A 23685-nucleotide genomic window follows, 5' to 3' on the forward strand; every position below is an offset into this window, starting at 1 on the left:
GATATAAACTGACACAGGCTCAATCTGGCTGGAGTGCCATAATTACCCACTAAACCACCAGGCGCCATAGTCTGGTTATATGGTAACCACCCAGCATAGTAAATGGTTTCCCGGTGTGCAGGAAACCATTTGGCTTGTCATTCAGTGTAGGTTCACCTTTAGACAGAAGGAAGAGGAAAGAAAGAAGGAAAGAAAGACAGAAAAAGGAAAGAAAGAAAGAAGAATGGAAGGAGGAGTAGAAAGGGCAGCAGTGCTATATCGTGAGTGGATGGTGAGTGCCCCCACCTATTACCATTAGCCTATTAATAATAAGAATAATAATTAAAAAAAAGTGCCACTACAAAATTCTGTACAAGTGATCATGCAACTGTACATCCTACAAATGCTAGTACCTAACAGAATGAAGTTTCAAATGATATCAGTTCTATAACCATTCTTGATAAAAGGTATTCAGATTATCAATACAATGGAATTTAATTACATCAAATGTGATGAAAGTGTCAAAGTGTGAATAACACAAAAAATGAACCACTACAAAATTCTGTACACGTGATCATGCATCTGCAAATCCTGTAAATGTTCATATTTAAACTGACTGAAGTATCATATCATAATAGTTCTATAACTGTTCCTGACTAACGGGTACTCAAGCTTTCAATACAGTGGAATGTAAATAAATAAAACATGATGAAAGTGCCAATGTATGCACAGTTAAAAAAGCACTCACTTTCTTTTTGGAGTGGGTGTGAGAACATCGTGTGGAGTCCTCCAAGATACACATTGTGCGTGACATCACATCACGGATCACTTCACCAACCTTATCAAACGTCTTCTTCATCCCTTTGTTTCTCAGCAGTTTCTCCACATACTTTCTGTAAAGATACAGCATTAAGTGGTAACATTGTAGCCCTTGCACACTGATTCTTACTCTTTACAGCACTCATCAACTTCTGACCCTACCCACACAGCTTCTGCATCCTCCAAACCCGTCCCACCCAGTCACTCCATCATATGCCCTCCCCAGATACACAAAGACAGCACACAATCTCCCCCCCCCCTCCCTAACACCCCTCCACTAAACATCCCAGAACAAACATCTGATCTACACAACCCCCTCCCCTACCAACCCCCCCACCATTTTTCTCCAACCAATTCCTTGGTCACCACCCCAACTTTATCAGCAAATACCCCATCCAATACCCTTCCCATCACCTGAAAAAATAAACACACTTAAGATTGCCACACATGGGGGAACAACCACATCCAACCTCCAGTCCTCTGGGACCTCACCCTCCTCCCAGGCCAATCTGCACATCCCCCACATCCACCCAACCACCAACTCTCCCCCACACCTCAACATCCCACCACACGCTCCTCCAATTCCCAGGGTGCTCCCCATTCCGACCTCCCCAATATCCTTGCCCACCAACTCCTTCCAACTTGCCTCTTCCTCTCCCAGCCACTCCTCAGCCACCCACATCCATGGCACCCCTGCCTCCTACATTCAGCAATTCTTTAAAGTATTCTCTCCATTTGCTAGCCTTTTCTCCTTTCTCTGCCACCATTTTGTCACTGTTATCTTTCATTCCTCTATTGTTTCCCTTATCACCCTGTCTTACCTTCCTGACCTCCTGCCAAATAATTTTCTTACATTCCCTCCACTTTACTCTCAGATTTCTTCCAAACTCCTAATCCATTTGCTTCTTACATTTTTACTAGTCTTTTTTCACCTCTCCTCTTCTCTACATACAATTCTCTTTTTCTATGCCACAGTTCATTTCACCTCATCATTCCACCATGTTGTTCCTTGCACCCCCTCATGTCTCCTCCTCACCCTACACACTGCCTCACAGGCCGCACAGATTTCTACTGTGAATATATTACACATGCCTTCCACTCCCTCCATATGTTCCAGACCATACCTACCCGGAGCTCCTCTACTTCTCTCTTGTATTTTACCATTTTCCCATCCTCCTGCAGTCTTTCTACTCTTCTTAAAGGAGCTGCTTCCTCCTGTCTACCTCTTCTGTTCACTTTTGCACCTCTGTCTTGGACACTAACATGCAGTGGTCAGATAGTCCACTCCCCCAACCTCTATACACTCTCATATCCAACACAGATCTTCTCATTCACTTATCCACACATAGGCTACGCATCATCTATCACTGTAAGTCATTCATCCAACTCACCACTCACTCTCCTTGTCACTCACCATGTATGCCTGGAGATCATTTTATGCCTAAAGAAGGTACTGGTTAATGCCAAGCCCTCCCCATCACAAATATTCACCAGAATGCTACTATTCCCATCCAGTTCAGAAGGTACACCACACTCACCGACGACTTCATCTACCTTAACATTCCAAACTTTTCCACTTATTATCTCTACTCAAAAACATCGTCTCACTTTTAAACTTTATTATCAAACCTTAGCCCTCCATGCTTAACGGTCTAGAGCACTGAGCCCTACCCATATGCAAGCATTTTTTGGAAAATTGACTTTTTTCAACTCAGTAACTACAGAACCTACAACTTTCAATTAATGATCAGAATAATAAAAAATCCTTTACATCTCCACTACAAGTGTCTCCAGGTCTCTAGGTGGAGGTAGAAGGATTGGAATGGAGGTAATTTTTGGAGCTGCAGCAAGCTGCATCCATATGAGCTGATGAGTTGGTGGCTATGGAGAGCTGCCCATGTACCAGATGGGGCTGCCCTGTTCACACTCCCCCTTGCTGCACCAGACCTTCTCATTCCTCTTCGCCTGCCCCCGCCAATGCCCATGAATGGATCTCACACCCTATAATAGCAGCTTGCTCCTTTTATTCATCCAATTCTTCCAGCTCTTCCGGAGTAATACTATGCCATTTAATGCATAGGAGGGGAGAATATCAAAGCTTCCACAATACAAAATACTTGCCACGAAAGATTACTTTCACTTCAGCACATTTTCTATACATGTGCCACAAAAGGTCGCTTTCGTTTACACTTGAGCTCACTTTTTTATACCCATATCTTTCTTTGTCTTCCAGCATCTTACATATAAAGGGCACTTACCTGGCTATGTTCTTACTTCACTACAGGAAAGGCAGTAAATTCTTATTCTTATTCTTTTTTTTTTGTAACAACACTTACTTCAACATATATGGCAAGGTCACTTCCATTTTCACTCGTTTGTTTTTTATATGATACAAAGCCACCGTACATTGCTTGCCTCAAAAGATCATACTCTTTTACTCCAACACTTAATTCTACACTATATGATACAATACTACTGTACAGTACTGTGACCCCTCCAATTACAGTACCCTCGCGTACAACACGCGTTAGTCCAGCACGATTCGGGTCCAGCACGGACAGCAATTAACTAGTATTATTTAATACGATTTAATTACTGCAACACGAGTGTGTTAGCATAACACGCACAGAGCTCCGAGGAGTGGGCGAAATCCGCAGAGTTCACTCTAGCACGATCACCCCTGGTCCAACACGGTCATACTGGACATTCCCATGATGATGACAGCCAAAGAAAACTTCTGATCAAGTAGCCTTCCCCGCCCGCTATCGTGACGTGATCGTGATGCCGCCCAATTAAAAACGCTTCTGGTGTCACGTGATGTTTTGTTTAAATTTCTCCCGCCACAGCGTCACTCAGTTGCATAATTGCATTGGAAGGTGCTTTTTTCTTGCTGCATTTTCTGCCCTTGTTACTGCATTTTACCCTGCTCACGATGCCTAGGAAGCCTTCTGAGAACCCCAAGAAGCGTCGGCACCTCCCTCAGGCCACCAAGCTAGAAAGCATCGAGAGGAAGAAGAAAGGGGAGAGGAAAGGTGACATTGCCAAGGCCTACGACATGAATGAAGCCAACGTGATCATAATAAAAAGCCAAGACAAGATCCTGGCAGCCGAAGGCTATCACACGGCACTTCATACCAGGTTTGCCAAGGATACGATGGTAAGTCGGAACGGTAACGTGGTAAAATTGCTGACGATACCACGGGCATTTGGAATTCATCTGGATGGATTCCTGCCGAGGATACGATGGCCAAACAGTGTGACCAAAACCCAGGCGACTCGACAGAGAATGTATCGTATTACAGCATTGAACATTTAGCCTGACACTGAATACATATTAATATTTTAGAATAAATATCAATCGTTTTGAAACCCTTCTCATCGGCGTGCGTACCAGTTTATAAACAAAGTTGCTTCTCCTTATTCTCTACCAAGTCAGCGACAGCAATCACTTTCCACAGTCACGAGACGGGGCTCTGGCAACAGTGTGAGAAGCATGCACTTTGCCGGGGATTACAGTGCTAGGACAGGCAGAAGCAGGACCTTCCATGGCTGTGGACGAAGATTGTGATTCTGAGTGTGATTTCGAAGGATTTATGAGGGAGGTTAAGGAGGAGCAACAGCCATTACCCGCTAGTGACGCCAGCAGCCATCCTCCGGGGACCCAGTAGGACTACCTACAGCCTTGGATACCACCTTCCATTCCCAGCAAGCCCACCAACACTATCCTAAAAGGTTAGTTATCATTCATAGCACAGTACCATTTATTATAATTACAATAGTACCAATATATGTATAGGTATATGGTAGGTATTTAGGGTGACTTTTCCTAGGGTTGCTGACATAATTCAGTTTTCCCCATAAGCTCTATTGTTAGTCCAACACGTTTTTGGTCCAACACGTGACCCATGAATGGCAATATTACCATGCTGGACGCGACGGTACTGTACGTGGCTTGTGTATCACTGAATTTTTCAGTGGAAATTGATTTGTCCAGATGGTACCACAGAAACCCATGTGATGAGGCTAACTGGTGTAGCAAAATCCAAAAATATTCTCAAGTCCCCTTTTTGGCCCTCTTGAAAAGTTTTGACACCCCCTAAAGATCATACCTAACATTTACCTATCGTTGAAAACACACAACCTCTATGAACATCACTGAACATAAAAATGGGTTAATTAGTGTGTACTTAAATACAGTGAGTGGTGATCACTTATCATGACAAGAGTTGGAGCGATGCTTGGGTGTCGGGGATGGGTTTATCTGAGGCTGAGGGGCTAGAGGACGGGGAATAAGCAGTGCCTTTAACCCCTCAAGGGATAGGGAATGGCCTCAAACCCTTCCAAGTCACTATCCTTGCCACTGACCCTGCCATGGTGAAGGTCCTTATGGGCACATCACTTGGCAAACCACCCCCTGCTTATCGAGAAGGGCAGAGGCTTATTCAGTGTCATAACTTTGGCATCTACCTCCAATGCTTTATGCCTTATAGCACTATTATCCACGGGAAGATTATGCTCATTTTGAATGCAAAAGTACACCACACCTCCACTATTCAACAGGGACAAGTTCCATAAAAAGAGGTTGAATAATGAACCTATTTTTCCCTTAAGATTGTTAAGAAATAGGGGGGTTAGGTTCCTGACCACCTTTGTCAATCAAAAAATATTCAATAAAGATGGAAAAAAATACCATTAAATATGTATGTTAGTGACATGCATTTACAAACTTCCTACTGGATAGAAGTGTTGACACGATCCTTTGTTATTTTTTTATAGACTGGCTTATATACTGTGATTTTTTAAAATGTTGGTGTGCAAAATTTTTTGTAAATAGGGGTTCCATCATTGTACGTAATACTGCATGTATCTTATATTTTACAGATTCCGAAGTGATTTAATTTAATTGCTGAGCGCTGTTTTACTAACCTGTACCAAATTTTAATAGATGTCTCCTGTGTCATGTACATAAAGATTTGCATTGCACCTATCTTCGTAATCACTTGGCAGTCTGATGATTGCGCCATGATTAATGAACGCTCTAACACAGGATTTTGTTTTAGTGCAAATTTTATGTAATGCACATTTTAGTTTGCACTCGGTAGATAGGTTATAATCACCGAGGGGCAAAGCTCCCCAGTTCGGATTCAGCGCTTCCAGTTATGCTTCCACTGCTATTTATGGTTTTAAATTGTATATATCTGAGTTTGTTTTGGTGTGCTGAAGTCATGCCCAGTCGACAAGATCGGCAGTAAACACACTATCGGAGATGTTCTGGTGGCATTCTGTAATATTTCATTTGTTCTACAATATTTGTTGACAGAAAATCAAATTTTAATGACCTGAGATATATCTGTACTTCATACCAATTAATCTGGCCAGGCACGTATGGCAACACTGTTCCTGCCGAGATTCTGATTCGCTGGAGGTGTTTGTTCGATTTTGTTGTTGCTTAAACCCGATACTCTCTTTATTATCAGATGTGATACTGAGTTTGTCGACAATACAATTGTCAAAAGCAATAAGAAATCCGTCATATACTTAACAACAATGAAATTTTCGTTTGAAGATAGAGATATGGGTCAACAAGGTTTTATAACCGTCCAAGTCAAGGTCAGCATTCGAACAATTCCTTCAGGTCTCCGACACTCCGTAATATAAAAGAAAATTAAGGAAACCAGCTTAATCTACGCGTTGGTAAAACACATGTTTACATTATAAGATCAGTCCGCATTCTTAAATCGTGCCACAACTCCGAATAATTAAAAATTCTAGTGAAAAGACGAGTTCTCCAAGGGAGGGAGGTTTGAAAAAATCACGAAAATCAAAGTAGGCTAAAGGAAAACTATTTCATTATATCTCCTCTATTATAACAGTACGAACTGATATTAAAATTTAAATATGTTATACCAATGCTTAGATTATGCAGATTTCCTTAATTTTCTGTTATATTATGGAGTGTCGGAGATATAAAGGAATTGTTTGAATGCTGACCGTGACTTGGACTGTTATAAAACTTTGTTGACTCATATCTCTATCTTCAAACGAAAATTTCATTGTTGTTAAGTATATAACGGATTTCTTATTGCTTTTGACGACTGCGTTGTTGACAAACTCAGTATCATATCTGATAATAAAGGAAGTACAGTAATCCCTCTAATATCCGGACGCCCAATAACCGAACATCCCCACTAACCGAACCTTATCGTCCTGGGATCAAACATTCCCAAAATGGTCCGAAAATCCAAAAAAATTGGAAAAAAAATCGATTTTTTGCCGTCCGTAATTTGAACTTGCCGCGCGCGCCGCGTGAGAGCATTGTTTTGGTTCGTCATTCCTCCGACGTCCGATAGAGCGCCGCTGCATCCTCCCCACTTCCCGCCTGTCTCTCACCGCGACAAGACCTACGCTCTTCGTCATGGCTGCCCACGTGCTCGCTTTTGTGGTGGTGCCGTACTTGCTGCAAGGCCTCCTGCTGCTCTCTGCCCTACTCTTAGTGTGTGTGATGATGGCCCCGCCTCCTGAGAAAAGGAAGAGAGTGGTGTTGACTCTGGAGAAGAAACGGGAGATATTGGAGAAGGTTGATGCGGGTTGGTCTTCCTCTCGCATTCTCCGCGAGTTCAACCTGGCCCGGTCGACTTTGTTTGATATCAAGCGTTCCCGAGACAAGCTCATGCAGTACACGGCTGACTTCTCGTCGAGAAGCAAACGCAACGTGGAGAGGAAGGTTATGTTTACTCCCAAGTATGCAGAGATCGACCGCTCCACGTTGATTTGGTATCGACAGCAACGTGCAGCTGGTGTGATGGTACGTGGAACGGAGCTGAAGGCTGCTGCTGAGAAGTTTGCAAGGCTTCACGACGCCCTAGACTTCAAGGCATCCGAGGGTTGGCTCTTCGCGTTCAAGTTGCGACATGGCCTTACTAACCGTAAAGCACATGGCGAAGCATTGGACGCTAACGAGGATGGAGTGGACGAGTTTCGGCACAAGGTGAAAGGCTTGATCGACAGGGAGGGCCTCACTCTCGGTCAAGTCTATAACGCTGACGAAACTGGCCTATTCTATCGCTCGGTGCCAACGAACACTCTCGCCGATGAGACGGAGAAGCTTGTACCTGGCCGCAAGCTTTCTAAGGAACGGATATCTGCTTTGTGTTGTGCCAATGCTAACGGCATGCACCGGCTTAAGCCCGTTATTGTTGGCCGTGCAAAGCAGCCTCGGTGCCTTCGTGGGGTGATGGATGTCCTTCCTGTCGTATGGTACCATTCTTTGAAAGCATGGTTCACAGCTGTGATTTTCAAAGACTGGTTTCACCATCACTTCGTCAAGGAGGTCATACATTACCAGACGAAGACACTGGGAATTCCTCGCGACCAGGTAAAGGCTCTCCTTCTCCTCGACAATGCACCTGCCCACCCGTGCGACAAGGACTTGGTTGCTGAGAATGGCCGTATTAGGTGCATGTTTCTGCCACCTAATAAGACTGCTCTCATTCAACCAATGGACCAAGGAGTGATCGTGGCAACAAAGCGCCTGTACCGTCGGAAGTTCCTGGACGAGGTGATGGTGGTTCTCGAGGACGAGGACGAGCGCAGGGAAGGACGTGACACTCGAGGCAAGCGGACTTTGGAAAACCTTCGCCGCTACAACATCAAGTCTGCGCTGTACAACTGGGCTAGTGCATGGAAGGAAGTCCCTGTGAAAACTCTTGAAAATGGTTGGTCTCGTCTGCTTCTCGGAACAGATGTGGAGTACGATTTCCTAGGGTTTGACGTGGATGACTTCCATGCACGGCTACGTACGCACGGCGACGATGTTGATGTGGACGATGTTCGTGAGTGGTTGGACGACGACGAAGGCGATCCTGGGTATCAGACGTTGTCTGATATCGAGATCGCGTCTTCGGTTGCTGGTGTCAGTCCCGAACTTGAAGATTCCGACGACGAAGGCGAATATGATGCAGACTCCGCCCAGCAGGACACAACTCCCTCCAACCCCAAGCTGAGCGCACTCCGCGACCATCAAGAGTTCGTCCTCGACTACCTGGAACACCCGGGACTGCGACAGGGAGATGGGGCCCTTGGGACTCGTGGAGGAAGTGCGTGCTTTCCGGCAGCGCATCATCAATCGCCAGAATCGTCGGTCCTTGCGTCAGTCAACGATTGACAGTTTTTTCAGGCCCGTGACCCCCGCTGTGCCAAGCCCTGGTTCCACTCCGTTGCCTCCCCAAGACAGGCCCTCATGCTCCGAGCCACAGCCCAGCACATCAGCTACAGTGGAGTCACCGCTCGACGTGAGTTTGCGGCTGTCTTCAGAGTCTTCTGTAGTCGGTACGCCATCACCACTACCCACCGATGCACCCCTTGGACGCCTGCCAGTGATACTCTCGGGCTCTGACAGTGAATAAACAGCAAGAACTTCTCCACTAGACCACACGGGAATTTTGAGTGTTGTGCAGTGAAAAAAACGGTGTGTTGTGTTAAGGTTTTCAAGTTGGGAGAAAAGACTAAGTAGAAAAGAAATTTAACGTAACTAACCTTCTTTGTTTTGGCTTTGGAAACTTAAAAAAACTTGGGAAAAGTTAATGTGCAACACTTAAATTTAATGGAACATTATTTGGACTAAAGTGAACACTGTGAAAAGAACGGACTTCTGTGTGTTAGTGACTAAGTTCAGTGCAAGACTTCAGGAAGAGTGTAGTGCAAGTGCTTCAGGAAATCGTTCTTACTGTCAGAGTCCGAGAGGAGGCGGTTATTCATCGAGGTGGCCAGGGACTTGCTGTAAGTAGCCAAAATGTTTCATGTTGTACTATTTTCCATACTATATTTACCAGAATGTTTCATATTGTATTTTTTCCCATACTATACTTACCAGAAAGTGTCATACTGTACTTCTTTCCATACTAAACTTACCTCATGCATGTGCAGTAGGAATGTGTTTTTCAGAGTTCGGTTAGGTTCGGTTAGGTTAGGTTCGGTTAGAGTCCATAAGTACCAGAATGTTTATTAATGTATGAACATACTTCTAAACCCACATTTTATGTGTCTATTGCATTTATTTCAGTCATTTATGTGCCTTATTGGTGTGATTTGGGTGTTAAATAGGTGCTATGCATGTCCGGAGGGAGTTGTATAGGTGTTTCTCTGTGTTAGGGTCCGTAAGTACAAGTCCATAAGCTGGGGCCCAATATCCGGACAAAACCAATATCCGAACCTACCGATGGCTCTATTGATCCGGATATTGGAGTGATTACTGTATTGGTTTAAGCAACAACGAAATCGAACAAACACCTCCACCCAATCAGAATCTTGGCAGGAACAGTGTTGCCATACATGCCTGGCCAGATTAAATGGTATGAGGTATAGTACTAGAGTAATTTTCCTTAACCCCTACACCGCGGGCTTGTTTACCAATGACTTGCGTGTCCCGCGGGGTTAATTGGGCTCCAACAGACTCTCAAAAAATATTTGCCAAAAATCAGTTATTAGTCCTAGAATAATAAAATTACATATGCTTATGGCACATACCTTCAGCTTTCTCCTGGAATGATTGTTGAGCCTTTGTCGGTTACCGTAGGACTTGTGGAGACCTCTGAAGTAGGGTAAAGAAGTCTCCACTTTACACTTCCCGACAACCCGTAATATGATTACCACAGCCAGATACAAACACTATAAACACTATTCTACAATTTTCAAGTAGTTTGGGATCCATACTAAAAAAAAAAAACACTGTGAAAGCAATGGAAATTACGAGCGCATCTGATCGTCGCACTTGCGCTATTTCGCTCTAGGCACTCTGTCATTTATTATTCATAAAACCCCTCACACTTTATATTTCTATTACTATATCACACTTATATATATCTGGAGTCTTTCTCCATAAGTTTCCTTCAGTCGTATTAGTTTATTGTCACTGAAGTCATTCAATTTTTCAGTCAGTAAAATAAGTAGAGAGCCACGGATTCACTCTCACTGTTATAACATAAATTATTTGTACTCATATTCTTATATTACTAATTACTTACATTACTATTTACATTTTCTATTCTATTTTCAATATTTACCCTGCTATTTTACTTACACTATGTTATTCACTGTCACTTTCAGTAAGATAAAACTATAATACACTGTTCAATCATATGAACTGAACATCCATTGCTTTCACCTGCTATTTACACATTATTTCCAAATAATTCTGCTTCCACACTTGCACTGTTAGAACTGCTTCTGGCTGTGATAATCAAAGAAGCAGGTAACACAGAGGGGAACCTGGCACTCAGCGCACTACCAAGAGGTGCGTTTATGCTCAGGTGTGCGGCGTGTGGTATGCGCACATACCTGACACCTGCGAATCGCAGCCTTCCTTTTCCCTGTGGCAGGCATTAGCTCAAGTCTGTGCCGATCCATATACGCCCTCTGCTCAAGTCGGTTGGGAAGTGTTACTGGATGGCGCCTTGGAGTTGCTGCTTGCACCCTACCATATCTTTCCAGCAGCTGCTGGACACAAGTCCTGGCGAACAACCTCAGGGAGAAGGACTTGGGTGGCTTGACCTTCATCTTGAACAGGATGAAGGCGTTCAGCATCGTCATATCTATGAGATGCAGAAAAACTTTCCTGTACCACCTAGTATTCTTCCTGAGGCAGTCGATCTCACCAATCATCATGTCGGACTTGTCCACCAGCCGCATGTTGATATTATAGTCCAACACAGCCATCAGGTTTCATCACAGGTTTGCCTGTCCTACGGTCGACCTTCCCACTGTCTCTCATCTCCCCCTTATGTACGGTGGTGAGCATGTGCACGACCCTCTTGTCATGCCACCGTATTGCCAGCATCTTCTCACACTTGCGTAGGTGCACGTCTCCTCACTGCGAGGTTCCCACCTCTGGGAATTTGGGGAAGTTGGCACTATTACTTTTCACAGTGCCGCAGGAGCCAATGCCGTGCTCAGAAAGGTATTTGGCAAGTTTCGGTGCTGTATAGTAGTTGTCTGTATACAGCACATGATTCCCACCAAAATACTTTTCTAGGAGCACTTTCACTACACAGCCTGAGAAGCCAAGGGGGTGTGTTTTATCGAGATCGACAGTGCTGGCTGAATATATGACGAAGTCAAGGATGTACCCCGTCTTACAGTCGCACAGTACAAAGAACTTAATTCCAAAGCGATGGCGTTTGCTTGGAATGTACTGAACAAACCGAAGACGTCCTCTGAACAAAACCAAGGATTCATCAATGACAACCTTTTGAAATGGGTGGAAGAATGACATGAACTTATCCTTCATTCTGCTCAGAATCTCCCGGATCTTCCAGAGTGGGTCGGTTTGGGAAGGTACATCGTTGTCGGCAAAGTGCAGGTTTCCCATGATGTTCCGGAAGCGATCTCTGGCCATGTACTTATTGAAGGTGGGTGAGGGTAGTAAGGGGTCCATGGACCAGTATTCTTCCAACTCATGCTTCTTGGAGTGTGGCATGAGAAGCATGAGGGCAAAGAACACATACAGCTCCTGCACTCCCAGCATGGACCACTGTTGCATCTTGGCTGCACCTGTACCACTAGCAGCACGTTGTGATTCATACCTGTTGGTCTCATCACATATGTGCTGCATGACTTCGTCATCTAGGAAGGCCAATAGGTAGTCGACACACTCAGCATTTTCGTCCATAGTGAAGGCAGGCTGAACTCCTGAGGAGCTCTCATCGAAAACAAGATTTTCGGGGACAAAATCTGACCCTTCCGTCCATGCGAAGGCGACCAGGATTCCCTGTCGTGGTGGTGTAGGGCGGGTGGTGGTGGTGGTTGGCTGTGAGGGAGGCTTATCTCTGTCAAGGTCACTCTCACTGACCCTAGGTTGCCGTACAGCACTAGCAGCCCTTACCCTACTAGCTACACTACTTTTCACTCTCCTAGATCTACCTCTACCTCTACGGCCTGCCTTCACTGTTGATGCTGGTGGTGACTCCGACGACGAAGACTCCGGAGATAACTCAGCCAACGATGATGACGAGATGAGTAAAGCGGGGCTTGGGGAACAGGGAGGCGAATGCACTCGTGACTCATGGCGGGCTGGGTCACGTGGGGGCATTGTTCTGGGGCTAACACGCCGCCTTTTCACTCCCTTCCCAAATTCTTGTCCTTCCTGCACTAAAGGCTCCTTTCCCTTGGAGCTAGACACTAATTCACTTATTGAAGCACTCGTTGTCGCTGTTTCTGGCGCGATAACCTCACTCGAATCGTCATAGTCACTGTCCATCATTATCATGGACAATTTTGCAAGTTCTCGTGCCACTGCAGAGTCACTGAGGCCTTTCCTGCTTGCCTCAACACTTTTCTTTGGAGTAGAGGTCACGGGGCCCTTTGCAATGGGCGCAGAAGCGGCAGGAATGGCAGGGCGCGAGTGCGACATGTTTTCTCTACAGCGGAGAACAAGGAAGTAAATGCCGCGGCTTATCTGAGAAGGGAAGGGTTGACAATGACACTTTAGGCTGACTGCTGCTAACTTACAGGCTAATTTTTTATAGGTAGAAAATCTCGGCAATAAATAAAGAAATAGGTAGTTCCAGGTGAATGTAAATGTCAGTTAGGATTCTCCCTTCATTTCTGATATATATTTTTATTACAGACATCGATTACAAGGCATAAATCAAAGGGGAAATTACCGTGGTAATGTAGCGAATGAATGCACGTGAGGTTTTGTCAGGTGATAATTAGCCAATTTCTGGAGTATAACACTATCACTTACCTGTTTTTTTTTTTGGGTATATATTATTAGGTATAAATATAGGGCATAGGGCTTATTACAATGGATGAAATCTGTGGAAAAACCAGGGGGAAATTTCCGTAGCGCAGCGCGGCGCGGCGTGGGAGGTGAGAGGAGAGGGTAATGGAGGGCAGGTAGGGAGGGGAGTCACGAACGGGGTAAAATCGCTAAAATGTCAACAATGGATGGGAGTACAGATGAGATTTGGAGTGCTGACTAGTGTTGGACATTGGCAGTACTGATAGATGATACAAGCCACCACTTGAGAGCCCGGGATAATTCAAAATAACACAGAATCACAAAAGTGACGCCCCGCGGTATGATCCATTGTGGCCGAGCGTCACGAAAGTGACGCCCCGCGGTTAAGGGGTTAAGGACGTAGGTCTATAAGAAAACAGCTTGAATCCATGCGTCACTTTCATATTTAACAAAATACCAATATCTATCATTTTACACCTTTTACTTCTTAAACCGAGGGAATGTTTTTAATTTATTTCATTTCTAATGCAATGATGAGGAGAAACAACACATGGTCAAATAGAAATGCAGACGGATGAAGTGGCAACCGATCAGCAGGGCAGAATGTGGGAGACTGGGGCAGCTCAGCCAGTCTGTCTGGCAGTGAACGGTTTGAATTGTCGAAATGGTGGGGGTAACCACGTCGAACAACGAAAAACGGTATGGATTTATAAATGTTGAAACAATGAACTGTCAAATAATGATCGGTCAAAAATTGAGGTTTGGGTATGCTTGTACAACACTTTCTCTGTTTTCAAAAGCACTTCATTCTTAGCATATGACCACTTTCCTGAATCTGGTCCATCAGCTAGTAACACAGCACATTCTATTTTATCTCCATACAGTACAGTAATTACAAACGGTGCAAATGATTCATTTATATCGTACCTTTCAGCAATGTTCACAACCCACTCTTAACCTTTGTTGTACTGTATACCCCTTTTCTCTTCTAGTGACAAGGGAATTCACTGAGGCCTGACTCTATCTTCACTGACATCTTGTGCAGAAGGAAGCGAAGCAATTGCACAACAATTAGCACTCCCAAGGTTGTGCAGGGCTGATCACACAGGATGCTTGAACGCAAGCACAAAAGGTCAAGGTTGCCTGCTCTACAATGCAGAAGACAGGGACAGGGAAGAGAACAAAGAGTGCACCTGCATGGCAGCCATGCTGACATGTAACTGCAGAACTTTCGACCGTCGGCATCCGACAGACCATGTTTTGGGGGGGCCAATTTCTGGGACGTTCCACACAGACCAGATTCCTTCCCACATAAAAGAAATTTGGGTAGGGTTTATCTCTGCATAAATGGTGAAAAATATCAATGGACACATGAAACTGGAGGGGTAACTGTACTTGCCCCGAAAGATCACTTTCACCGTTCTTTCCACAACTTGTTTTCCATTACCAGATGATACAAACCAAAGTACAGTTTTGGTTATAGCACCTACTTTCAGTACCTCAGTTTTTCTTATCTTTATAGCTTACATACATTTTTTTCTACAGTCTTACTTCACTAAATGAGCATCAGTCCTTACTTTTGTAAACACTTATTATCAACACTGAAATTTTTCTTATTTCTCTATATCACTTATAGATAGATGTATAAGTTTAAACCATATGGATATATGTTACACTCCCACACACCCGCAAAGTGTCAAGCTGAGTGGATGTGGATGGTGGTGACTCACTGGCGTCATGAAGGCAATGGGACTCTCTCTCGACTTCTCCACGTCTGCCACAGTGACCCTTCTCTCCTATACCCCTTTGGATGGATTTGTCTCCCTTTATCTCTCCCTATCTCCTTGTGCAGTTCTTGAAGTCAGCAGATGCAGTCTTGGCCATGCTCTTCCTTGGCATGGACTCCTCCTTTCATAAGGATGCCTTTAGAATTTACACAGATGTGTCCCACTCCCTTTCATTTTCCTTGGCCTCGGTGGTCTACTCTGAGGACCTTTCCCTGTGCTAAACCTAATCTTTCATTGGCCAGTATGATGTCCTGCTAAGGAACTTCCAGCCATCCTCCAGGCCCTTCAATTTGTATGGACCTTCCTCCACCCCCAACCAGTGGTTTTATATACTGACTCACAGTCCTCACTTACCATCCTCTTCTCAGATCATCCTATGACTCATGTCAGGCTTGTCCATACTATTTTGGAGCACCTCTCCTCCCTGGCACTTCTGCTTTCAATGGATTCCCTCACATGTAGGTATCTGTGGCAATGAAACTGCAGATGCAGCAGTAAGGATGGCACTGACCTCCATCACATTGGTACAGTAACCCCTCGTTATACGATGGGGTTCTATTCCTGAAAACCCCATTGTATAGCGAGCCCATTATAACATGGAGTAAATGGGGATACGTTCCCAGACCTGCCTAAACTCCCACATACACGCACCTTAATGCTCACATACATGAAATATCCTTATGTTTAAACATTTAAAGTAATATATTAATAATGAATTTGTAGGAAAAAAACATGAAAACTATAGTATACGGTTCTTACCTTTTCTGAAGAACTTCATTCCGCTCCTCTGAACTGTCTGCATGCATTCCTTCACCTCTAAGACGGGTGCATAGCACCCGTCTAGCAGCAAACTCTCATCCCTTTTCTGTCCAACTCTCTATTGCAAGAGTTAACCGTTACTCCCAGTCCTTCATTTATGCAATGGGTCAACTCTGGAACTGTCTCCCTCTGTGTGTATTCCCTGCTTCCTATGATCCCCAGTCTTTCAAACGCAGTGTGTCCAAGCATCTTGAAATGATCAGATTTTGAATTTGGCTCTCTCTTGTATTTTGCTTTTCTCTTCGAAGGAACAATAATTGCAGGCTCCTGGCCTTTGGTTCCTTCTCCTTCGCATTAAAAAAAAAAAAAAAAAGTAGGGTTGTTGATGTGGTTCTGAGTGAATTCGCCATGAAGTCAATACGCCGTCAGAATATAGACAATTCCCCTTCAGGACAACTCCCCATCATTATGTAATTATACTTATCATTGATTAACTGATACTTTAATAACTATATAATTTTCACGGGGATTTATCAACGTCTATGTTCATTCAATAGCGTATGCTTTGGATATCACAAGTTGCTCTTTTAGACAATAATTAACTTGTTTCTACCTCACTGTAGTTGACTTTGTATTATATTCTAGCATCACCCATAGCTGTCTTCATTAATTTCCATTGGTACTAAAACATCCTGGGTACAGTACATTTAAAACGACTTTGAAGAGTTACAAGTGTTCAGTAACTAGTGTACTTGTTAAATAAACTGATATGTAAATAAACAATGGGGAATCGTCATGATGGCGAAAAGTCCTCATGGTAAATTGTCTTGTTACTGTTGTGACGGCGAACTGATTTGACAACGAATTGTCCTGAAACGTTTTTATAGACGTAATATGAAGATTATTCGTATAATTCCAAAGTATGCTGATCGTTCACTTACGGTCATTAGGCATTTATATAAATGCCAATGTCTCATATGTAGCTTTATGTTAAACGATGAAGGAGAGATCGTAAATCGCTTGATTCGCGTTTCAATATATTTATATTTTTTTCGGTTAATACCCATTATTTGATGCCATATGTTACATTCATTATAGAAACAATAAACCACCATCACATTTATAGCTCATATAATTCAAAAACTAGTTTACCTGCTAAATAAACTGATACATATAAACATGATGGGGAATCATCCTGACAGCGAACTGTCCCGACTCCGAGGCTATGGGACAGTAAGGGCCTCACAGCCCTCACTCATAACTGTCAGAACTGACTGGCTGGGCAGGGCTGGCTGATGAGGTTGGACCGGTCGACGAGTGTGTGTTGTCCAGCGCCGACTGTGTGGGGACGTTTGCGTTGCGTTCGCTGTTCACTGAGCCACAGACGATCCATCATTGTAGCGAGTCGTTCCCATCATATAGCGAGTGTAGAGTACTAAAATGTCGACATCGTATAAGTGAAATATCGTATAAAGAGCCATTGTATAACGAGGGGTTATTATTATATAGCACCTGATGCCGCCACATTCCCTAACCTTGCACACAATGCCAACACGCTGTACTGGAATGCAAACCTTGCAACCGACCTCCATGCCTCCTACCTGGAGTGTTTTTGCTCTGACCCCCGCACATCCTTGGGCTCGCTCCCTGTCGGGACATTGATGTTGCCATCAACAGGTTGTTGTTGGGCCACACAGGCCTTGCAAGTTGCCTGTACCATTTGGGTATGATAGAGCACCCTTGGTACCAATGGTGTCCCCAGATTGAAGAAGCCATAGAACACTTCATGTTATGGTGCACTTGGTACCATTCTCTTCACACATTTTTGAGAGACCTTCTGGCATCTCTGGGAGTTTTCAACTTATCTCTTCACATCCTTCTGGAAGAGGGTAATGGGAACTCTCTGTTATGGCAACGTGCCATGTGGTACATGTCTGACTTCACCTATACACCTTGACAGCTGCCCCGCACATAGAGGCCCTAACCAGTCTGCATTGGAAGGGTACTGGGCCATTAATTTGGTCAAATCCCGCAAGCTGCAACAACAACAAGGAGGAGGAGGAGGAGGAGGTTGGGGGGGCTGTAATGGGCAGCCAAATGATGATACTGTCATCCCTAAAACTCTCCCAATAGCACTATCACTTTCCCCGTCTCTGCATGAGTGGGAGGCCTGGCAAGGATGGAGGTGGCAAGGGCCAGGCAGCAGCAAGCAAACTGGGCTACAGTCTATGGAATCAGAAATCATCGTTCCTACCCCTCCCATTTCCTGAGGAAGACTCCCAGTGTTGCTCACCCACCTCCAATATGTTTACATTACACACTGGATGCCATAGAAAATAGGGAGGACTTCATTCACTGGCAAGAAATCCAAAATAGCTATGTCTATCATGCAAAGAACCCTGAACACCTGTTTTATGATGGCTATGTCCATCGTTCGAGCTTTAGGAGTTAAAAAGAAAAAAGAAAAAAAATCCATCACTAAACAATCAATAAAAAAAAAGTGAATCCATTCTATGACTGCATTAACTTCTAAATATCTACAGAAAAAAAATATGCTTAATTGACATGCCAAAAGGTTTCCAGTACACCAGGACACCATTTACTACACTGGGTGGTAACCATATAATCAAATTATGGTGGCTGGTGGTTTACTGAGTAATTAAGGTGCTCTAACTGGATTAAGCCAGTGCAGTTTATATCCACGAAGTGGTTGGGACTTATTCCTCATGTAATGCCACTCAGGGATGAGTGAGGCTTGTCACTCTCATCTTAAATGGCAGGACCAACTTGCCTAGCCCTGGGCTCCTGCGATCCTCATGGGGCAACACAGAATTGGATGATGAAATAAAATGAATGAATAATCCATGTAAATACATAACGAACAAAAGCAACACAATGATTACCTTACTTTACAACTGAAGTTCATTACAGTGAGGCTGTTTGGGAACAGGGCAGACAGCTGTCTCTACCTTCTTCTCTACCAATTAGCTTCTCATTGCAAGCTTTATGCTTGCCTCTTAAAATATCAAATATTATCATGGCATAATTCACTGTTCAGAGTTTACTAAAGACACACTTTTGTTCACCTCATAAAATATATAATCTAGCTGAAATATCAGTTGTTATGCAAAGGTAACACTGCTGCCTCATTATCCACACACAAGTACACACACTCACACATGTAAACACTTGCCTCTCTGTAATTAATCAGTTACAATTTTGTAGTAATGCTGTTCTCTGACAAAGTTTACTTAACCATCCTTGGAAGACACCAAGTCCAACTCAAACAGCTCACCATCCACAGCTCAGTTTTTCTTTCTGATAGCGCAGATGCCTTACAAAATCAATTTTTGGTCTAGTGTGATGGATTTTGTTGTTGTTATTGTTGTTAGTTGGGTGGGGGATACTTGAAGATTTGCAAGCTAGCCTCTTAGACATCTTGGTAGTGATGGTTAATGCAAAAAGTGATTTTAAACAAAGAAAAATCATGCATCTTCAACGAACAAAGTCACCCTGGGCAAGGGTGGGGCGAGGACGCATGGGACGCTGGCTACATACTGTACTATAATAGACACTTGGTGACAGCTTGTGGCAGAAATATACCAGGTGCTGTATAAGGCAACTGCCTTGTCTATAACATGCATCTGATGTGACTCACACTAAATAAGAAAGCTGTTTTACAGTATCTAAAACAGATCCATAACCGTGGTATCACTTTAAATCTGTAATTTAGAATCAATTCGTGTTAAAGCAATGTTCTACTGTATTAGAAATACTGTATAGTGAAACTTAGAATGTTTTAATACCCATTATTCATATGATCTCAGTTTCCTCTAATTTCAACACTTTCCCACAGAAAGCTTACAGCAACCAGCTGTAAAAATCACTCTAATCATCACCTCCCCCCCTCCCCTCCCCTCTGGTAGAGGGCCACCACTGTCAGAAGTGATGACTTCCCCCCTGCCCCTCACACATTAACCTACTCTGAGCACTGGGGAATGTGTTCCAAAACATCAAAACTATTTTCATTAAGTACCACTGGAGTCTGGAGGAAACTGGCAAAACAACTTTATACTGTAGGTGGGGGCGCTCACCATCCACTCACTCGATGTAGTGCTGCCCTTGGATGACTGCCCTTTCCTCTCTTCCATCCTCTTCTGTCTTTACTTTTTTCATTCTTTCCTCTTCCTCCTGTCTACGGGTGACTTTACACTCCCTCTTCTGTCTTTTTTTCCTTCGTTCTTTCCTCTTCCTTCTGCCTATGGGTGACTCTACACTGAGTGACAAGCCAAATAGTTTCCTGTACACCAGGAAACCATTTACTATGCTGGGTGGTAACCACATAACCAAATTATGGCGCCTGGTGGATTAGTGGGCAATTACAGGGCCGCATTACCAGGTATAGGCAAAATGGGCAACTGCCTACCAGGCCAAGGCCTGTCACAGGCCATCCAGACGTCCAGAGCGGAATAAATATACGTTTGGGCATCCAAATAAGGGCCATCAAAAAAGGTAATTATAGGCCGTGCCAAAAATTCACTGGAAATAATGGATGAAAGAGATCCATATGTTGCAGGCCAACCACACGGTTAATCCAGCCCTGGGCAATTAAGGTGCTCCAATAGGATTGAGCCTGGGCAGGTTTATATCCAAGAGGTGGTTGGGGTCTACTGCTTGTGTAATGCCACCCAGGGATGAGTGAGGCTGGCCACTCTCATCTTAAATGTCAGGACCAACTTGCCTTGCCCTGGACTCCCACTCTTCTCATAGGGCAACACAGGATTACATGATGATGATGATCAATAATATTATATATATATATATATATATATATATATATATATATATATATATATATATATATATATTTTGGGGGGTAAATCATTATGGCCTTGATAGCACACACACACACACACACACACACACACACACACACACACACACAAAAGCCACACAAGGGAACAAATGATGGCTCTTTCTGTACACAGCATTTCAAGCTTAATCCCCTTCTCTTGAAAGATGTCATTTACATTTTTTTCTTGCCACATTTGGACAGTTTTACACAACTTGGAGCAGACTTCTAGATAAGAGGTCTTAAGACTTATTTAACCCCTTCAGACTGAAAACTCTCTTTTACTGAATAAAACTGACTAAATGCAGCAAGACTGCACTGAAGATGTCACTGGACTGAAGGGGTTAAAAACTTGTGAATGTATTACCTGTAAGGATTGGCCTCCACGAAGATATCACTAAGACAGCGCTTGAGTCCTGAGGCAGTCTGTGCAGGAACATGAGATGGAGGCATCAGGAAGCCACTACTGGTACTGGCAGTTGTGTGTCCTGAGTCAGTTGAGTTATTGGAGTCTGATGGGTTGGAGCTGGTGTCTGATTTATCATAGTCAACTACAAATCGCACACTGGGAGCTGAAGTAGACTTATGGATGTGGCTCTCCACCTCCTGATGTGGTTCTTCAAACTGCGGTGCCACCGGTGCGCCAGAATCATAGCTTGAGGTTGGGGTCACTGCTCCATTATAGCTTGTGTCAAACTTAGGCCATGGGATGAGTGTATTTGTCATGTTCCCCAGTAGTTTACCCAAAACTTCAATTTTCATACGCAACTGAACGGTTGTGTTGTACCACACACAAAGAGCTCTATATCTGCTGACAAATTCTGGTTGTTCCCACTCTACAAAATGAAATGCTAACTTTTTAGTTGAGGGGAACAAAGATTCAACATGGTCTAATTTTTTTAGTAAAGTAGCAACCTGGATAATGCCTTCTGTCTGTCTTTCTTTACATGAAATACACCAGATTGAAAGGCAACCACCACACTCATCATCCCCTCCAACCATCCTGCTCATTCCCACACCATCAACTGTGTCTGTATTGGGCAGAGTCTTTCCTCCTATCTTAAGGTCCGAAAAAGCCACTACATCATTTACATCAGGTACAGACTTATCCACACCAATGTCACCTGCCTTTTCATGTTTATTAGGATCAAATTTATAGTTGAGAACTTCATCAATTACATCTAAAACCTGCAAGAAAAAAGAAAAGATGAGTCAGTAGTGAATCAGTGGGAGATCTTAGTAAAGGGTCTTCTTTTAAAGGTGCTTGATTATTAACCCCTTCAGCCTGGTGCTATGTTTTACATACTTATCCTGGCTAACCCAGGCTATTTAGCTTTAGGTAGACTGCTTGTAGTGAAGGGGTAAATGATCACTGTATCTAATCCCAACACTTAGAAAAATATCTCCTAAGCTCAGTAAGGTCAGTTGGAGATGGCAAAAATAAACTAAATACATCACTGGAGTGAAGGGATTAAGCTGCCCTTCAATTAATATCCCTACATTAAAAGCTGCTCATGATTTGCTATAAAGTGTCTCACTTAAAGTTGTTTCACTTTAAATACTGTCTGCACACATCCTAGACTAATAAGTAAAGACTGAAGTAGTAAATAAATTAACATCAAACACCAATCTAGTGCTCGTAGATTTTCTTCTTCAACTGAAGAACAAGTCAGTTATTTTGTCATTCAAAACTGACTACCTCTACACCTGACAACTAGCCACAGAATATTATAACTCATGTGATTAGTTGCCTGGATGCTGGAAACTATCTCAGTTATACTACTGAACTGGCTAAATTGAGGGAAAAATATGCCTCCTTCCATGCTACTAACTTCAGTAGCTAATGGGATTAAAATTAGAGTCTACTAAATGGGCCAAAATCTGTCTACAGTCTCCTGCCAGTGTTGTGTCAAGTCCTTCACATTTTTCACTACTCCTCAAATGCCAGGTAGTATCTTCTTTTTCATATTCTTCTGCTGTGTACTTTATACTGTTGTCATATAAATATACTTCATGTGGCAACTTCCATCTTTGCTGCCGGCAGTATAAAGTGTTTGGATATTTTTATTATGACAGGATATGACAAATATTAGATTGGGAAAAAGGCACTCCTCTTGTTATCGTACTGCTTCTCATTCTGTTGGGGGGGGGGGGGGACCAGATCCAAGCTTCTGTGGTCACTTCATTCAACACTGTCTTCTTGTTTGCACAGTGCTGTACTGCAAGCCTCTCCTGATCTAACTACCAAAACTGGTACTGACTTAATGGTACATATTGTGTATCATTCTCAACCTTTAGAACTGGCCATTTGGGGAGTGTTCAGCTGGCAGTAAAGATGATATTGCAATTTACCAATCAGTTATAAGTCTGGGAAAAATGAAATAAAAGCTCAGGGTGAAGGTGTTAAGTAGCTTTGCACCTCTTCTTTGGTTATTTTTGCATATGACGCCTTTACATTTTGTTATGTATAACTGATATATTTTTAGCCATTTCTACAAATACCATGGATAAGAATGTTACCATGCCACATGCAGATGCATGTTGTTAGCCTCTTCACTAAAATGAATCCTTTTATGTTTTAGTGTTGCTACCTCTAGGCAATTTAATTCAACTTAGGAGGATTCTATGGTTATAAATAGGTTAATTTAGTCTTAATCCCTCCAGTCAGACATCTCCTCTATAATGAATAAAACATTCTAGAGATAGCATAAAAACCACAGAAAACAAATCTTTGTGCTGAAGTGGTTAAG

General features: G+C 43.3%; 1 protein-coding gene across 1 annotated transcript in view; it reads right to left on the reverse strand.

The window, feature by feature from the left end:
- LOC145391972 (mitogen-activated protein kinase kinase kinase 4-like) overlaps nt 1–23685 on the reverse strand; it is a 503013-nt gene that overhangs the window by 395675 nt on the left and 83653 nt on the right. The window contains exons 7-8 of the mRNA XM_080266482.1: nt 21303–22123; nt 728–872 (exon numbers count right to left, since the gene is read on the reverse strand). Coding sequence (XP_080122608.1) covers nt 728–872; nt 21303–22123 — 966 coding nt within the window. The remainder of the gene's footprint in view (nt 1–727; nt 873–21302; nt 22124–23685) is intronic.

This window comes from Coenobita brevimanus, chromosome 20 (assembly GCF_032717465.1).
Source record: "Coenobita brevimanus isolate Jiangsu-jjx chromosome 20, ASM3271746v2, whole genome shotgun sequence".
NCBI classification, from domain to species: domain Eukaryota; kingdom Metazoa; phylum Arthropoda; class Malacostraca; order Decapoda; family Coenobitidae; genus Coenobita; species Coenobita brevimanus.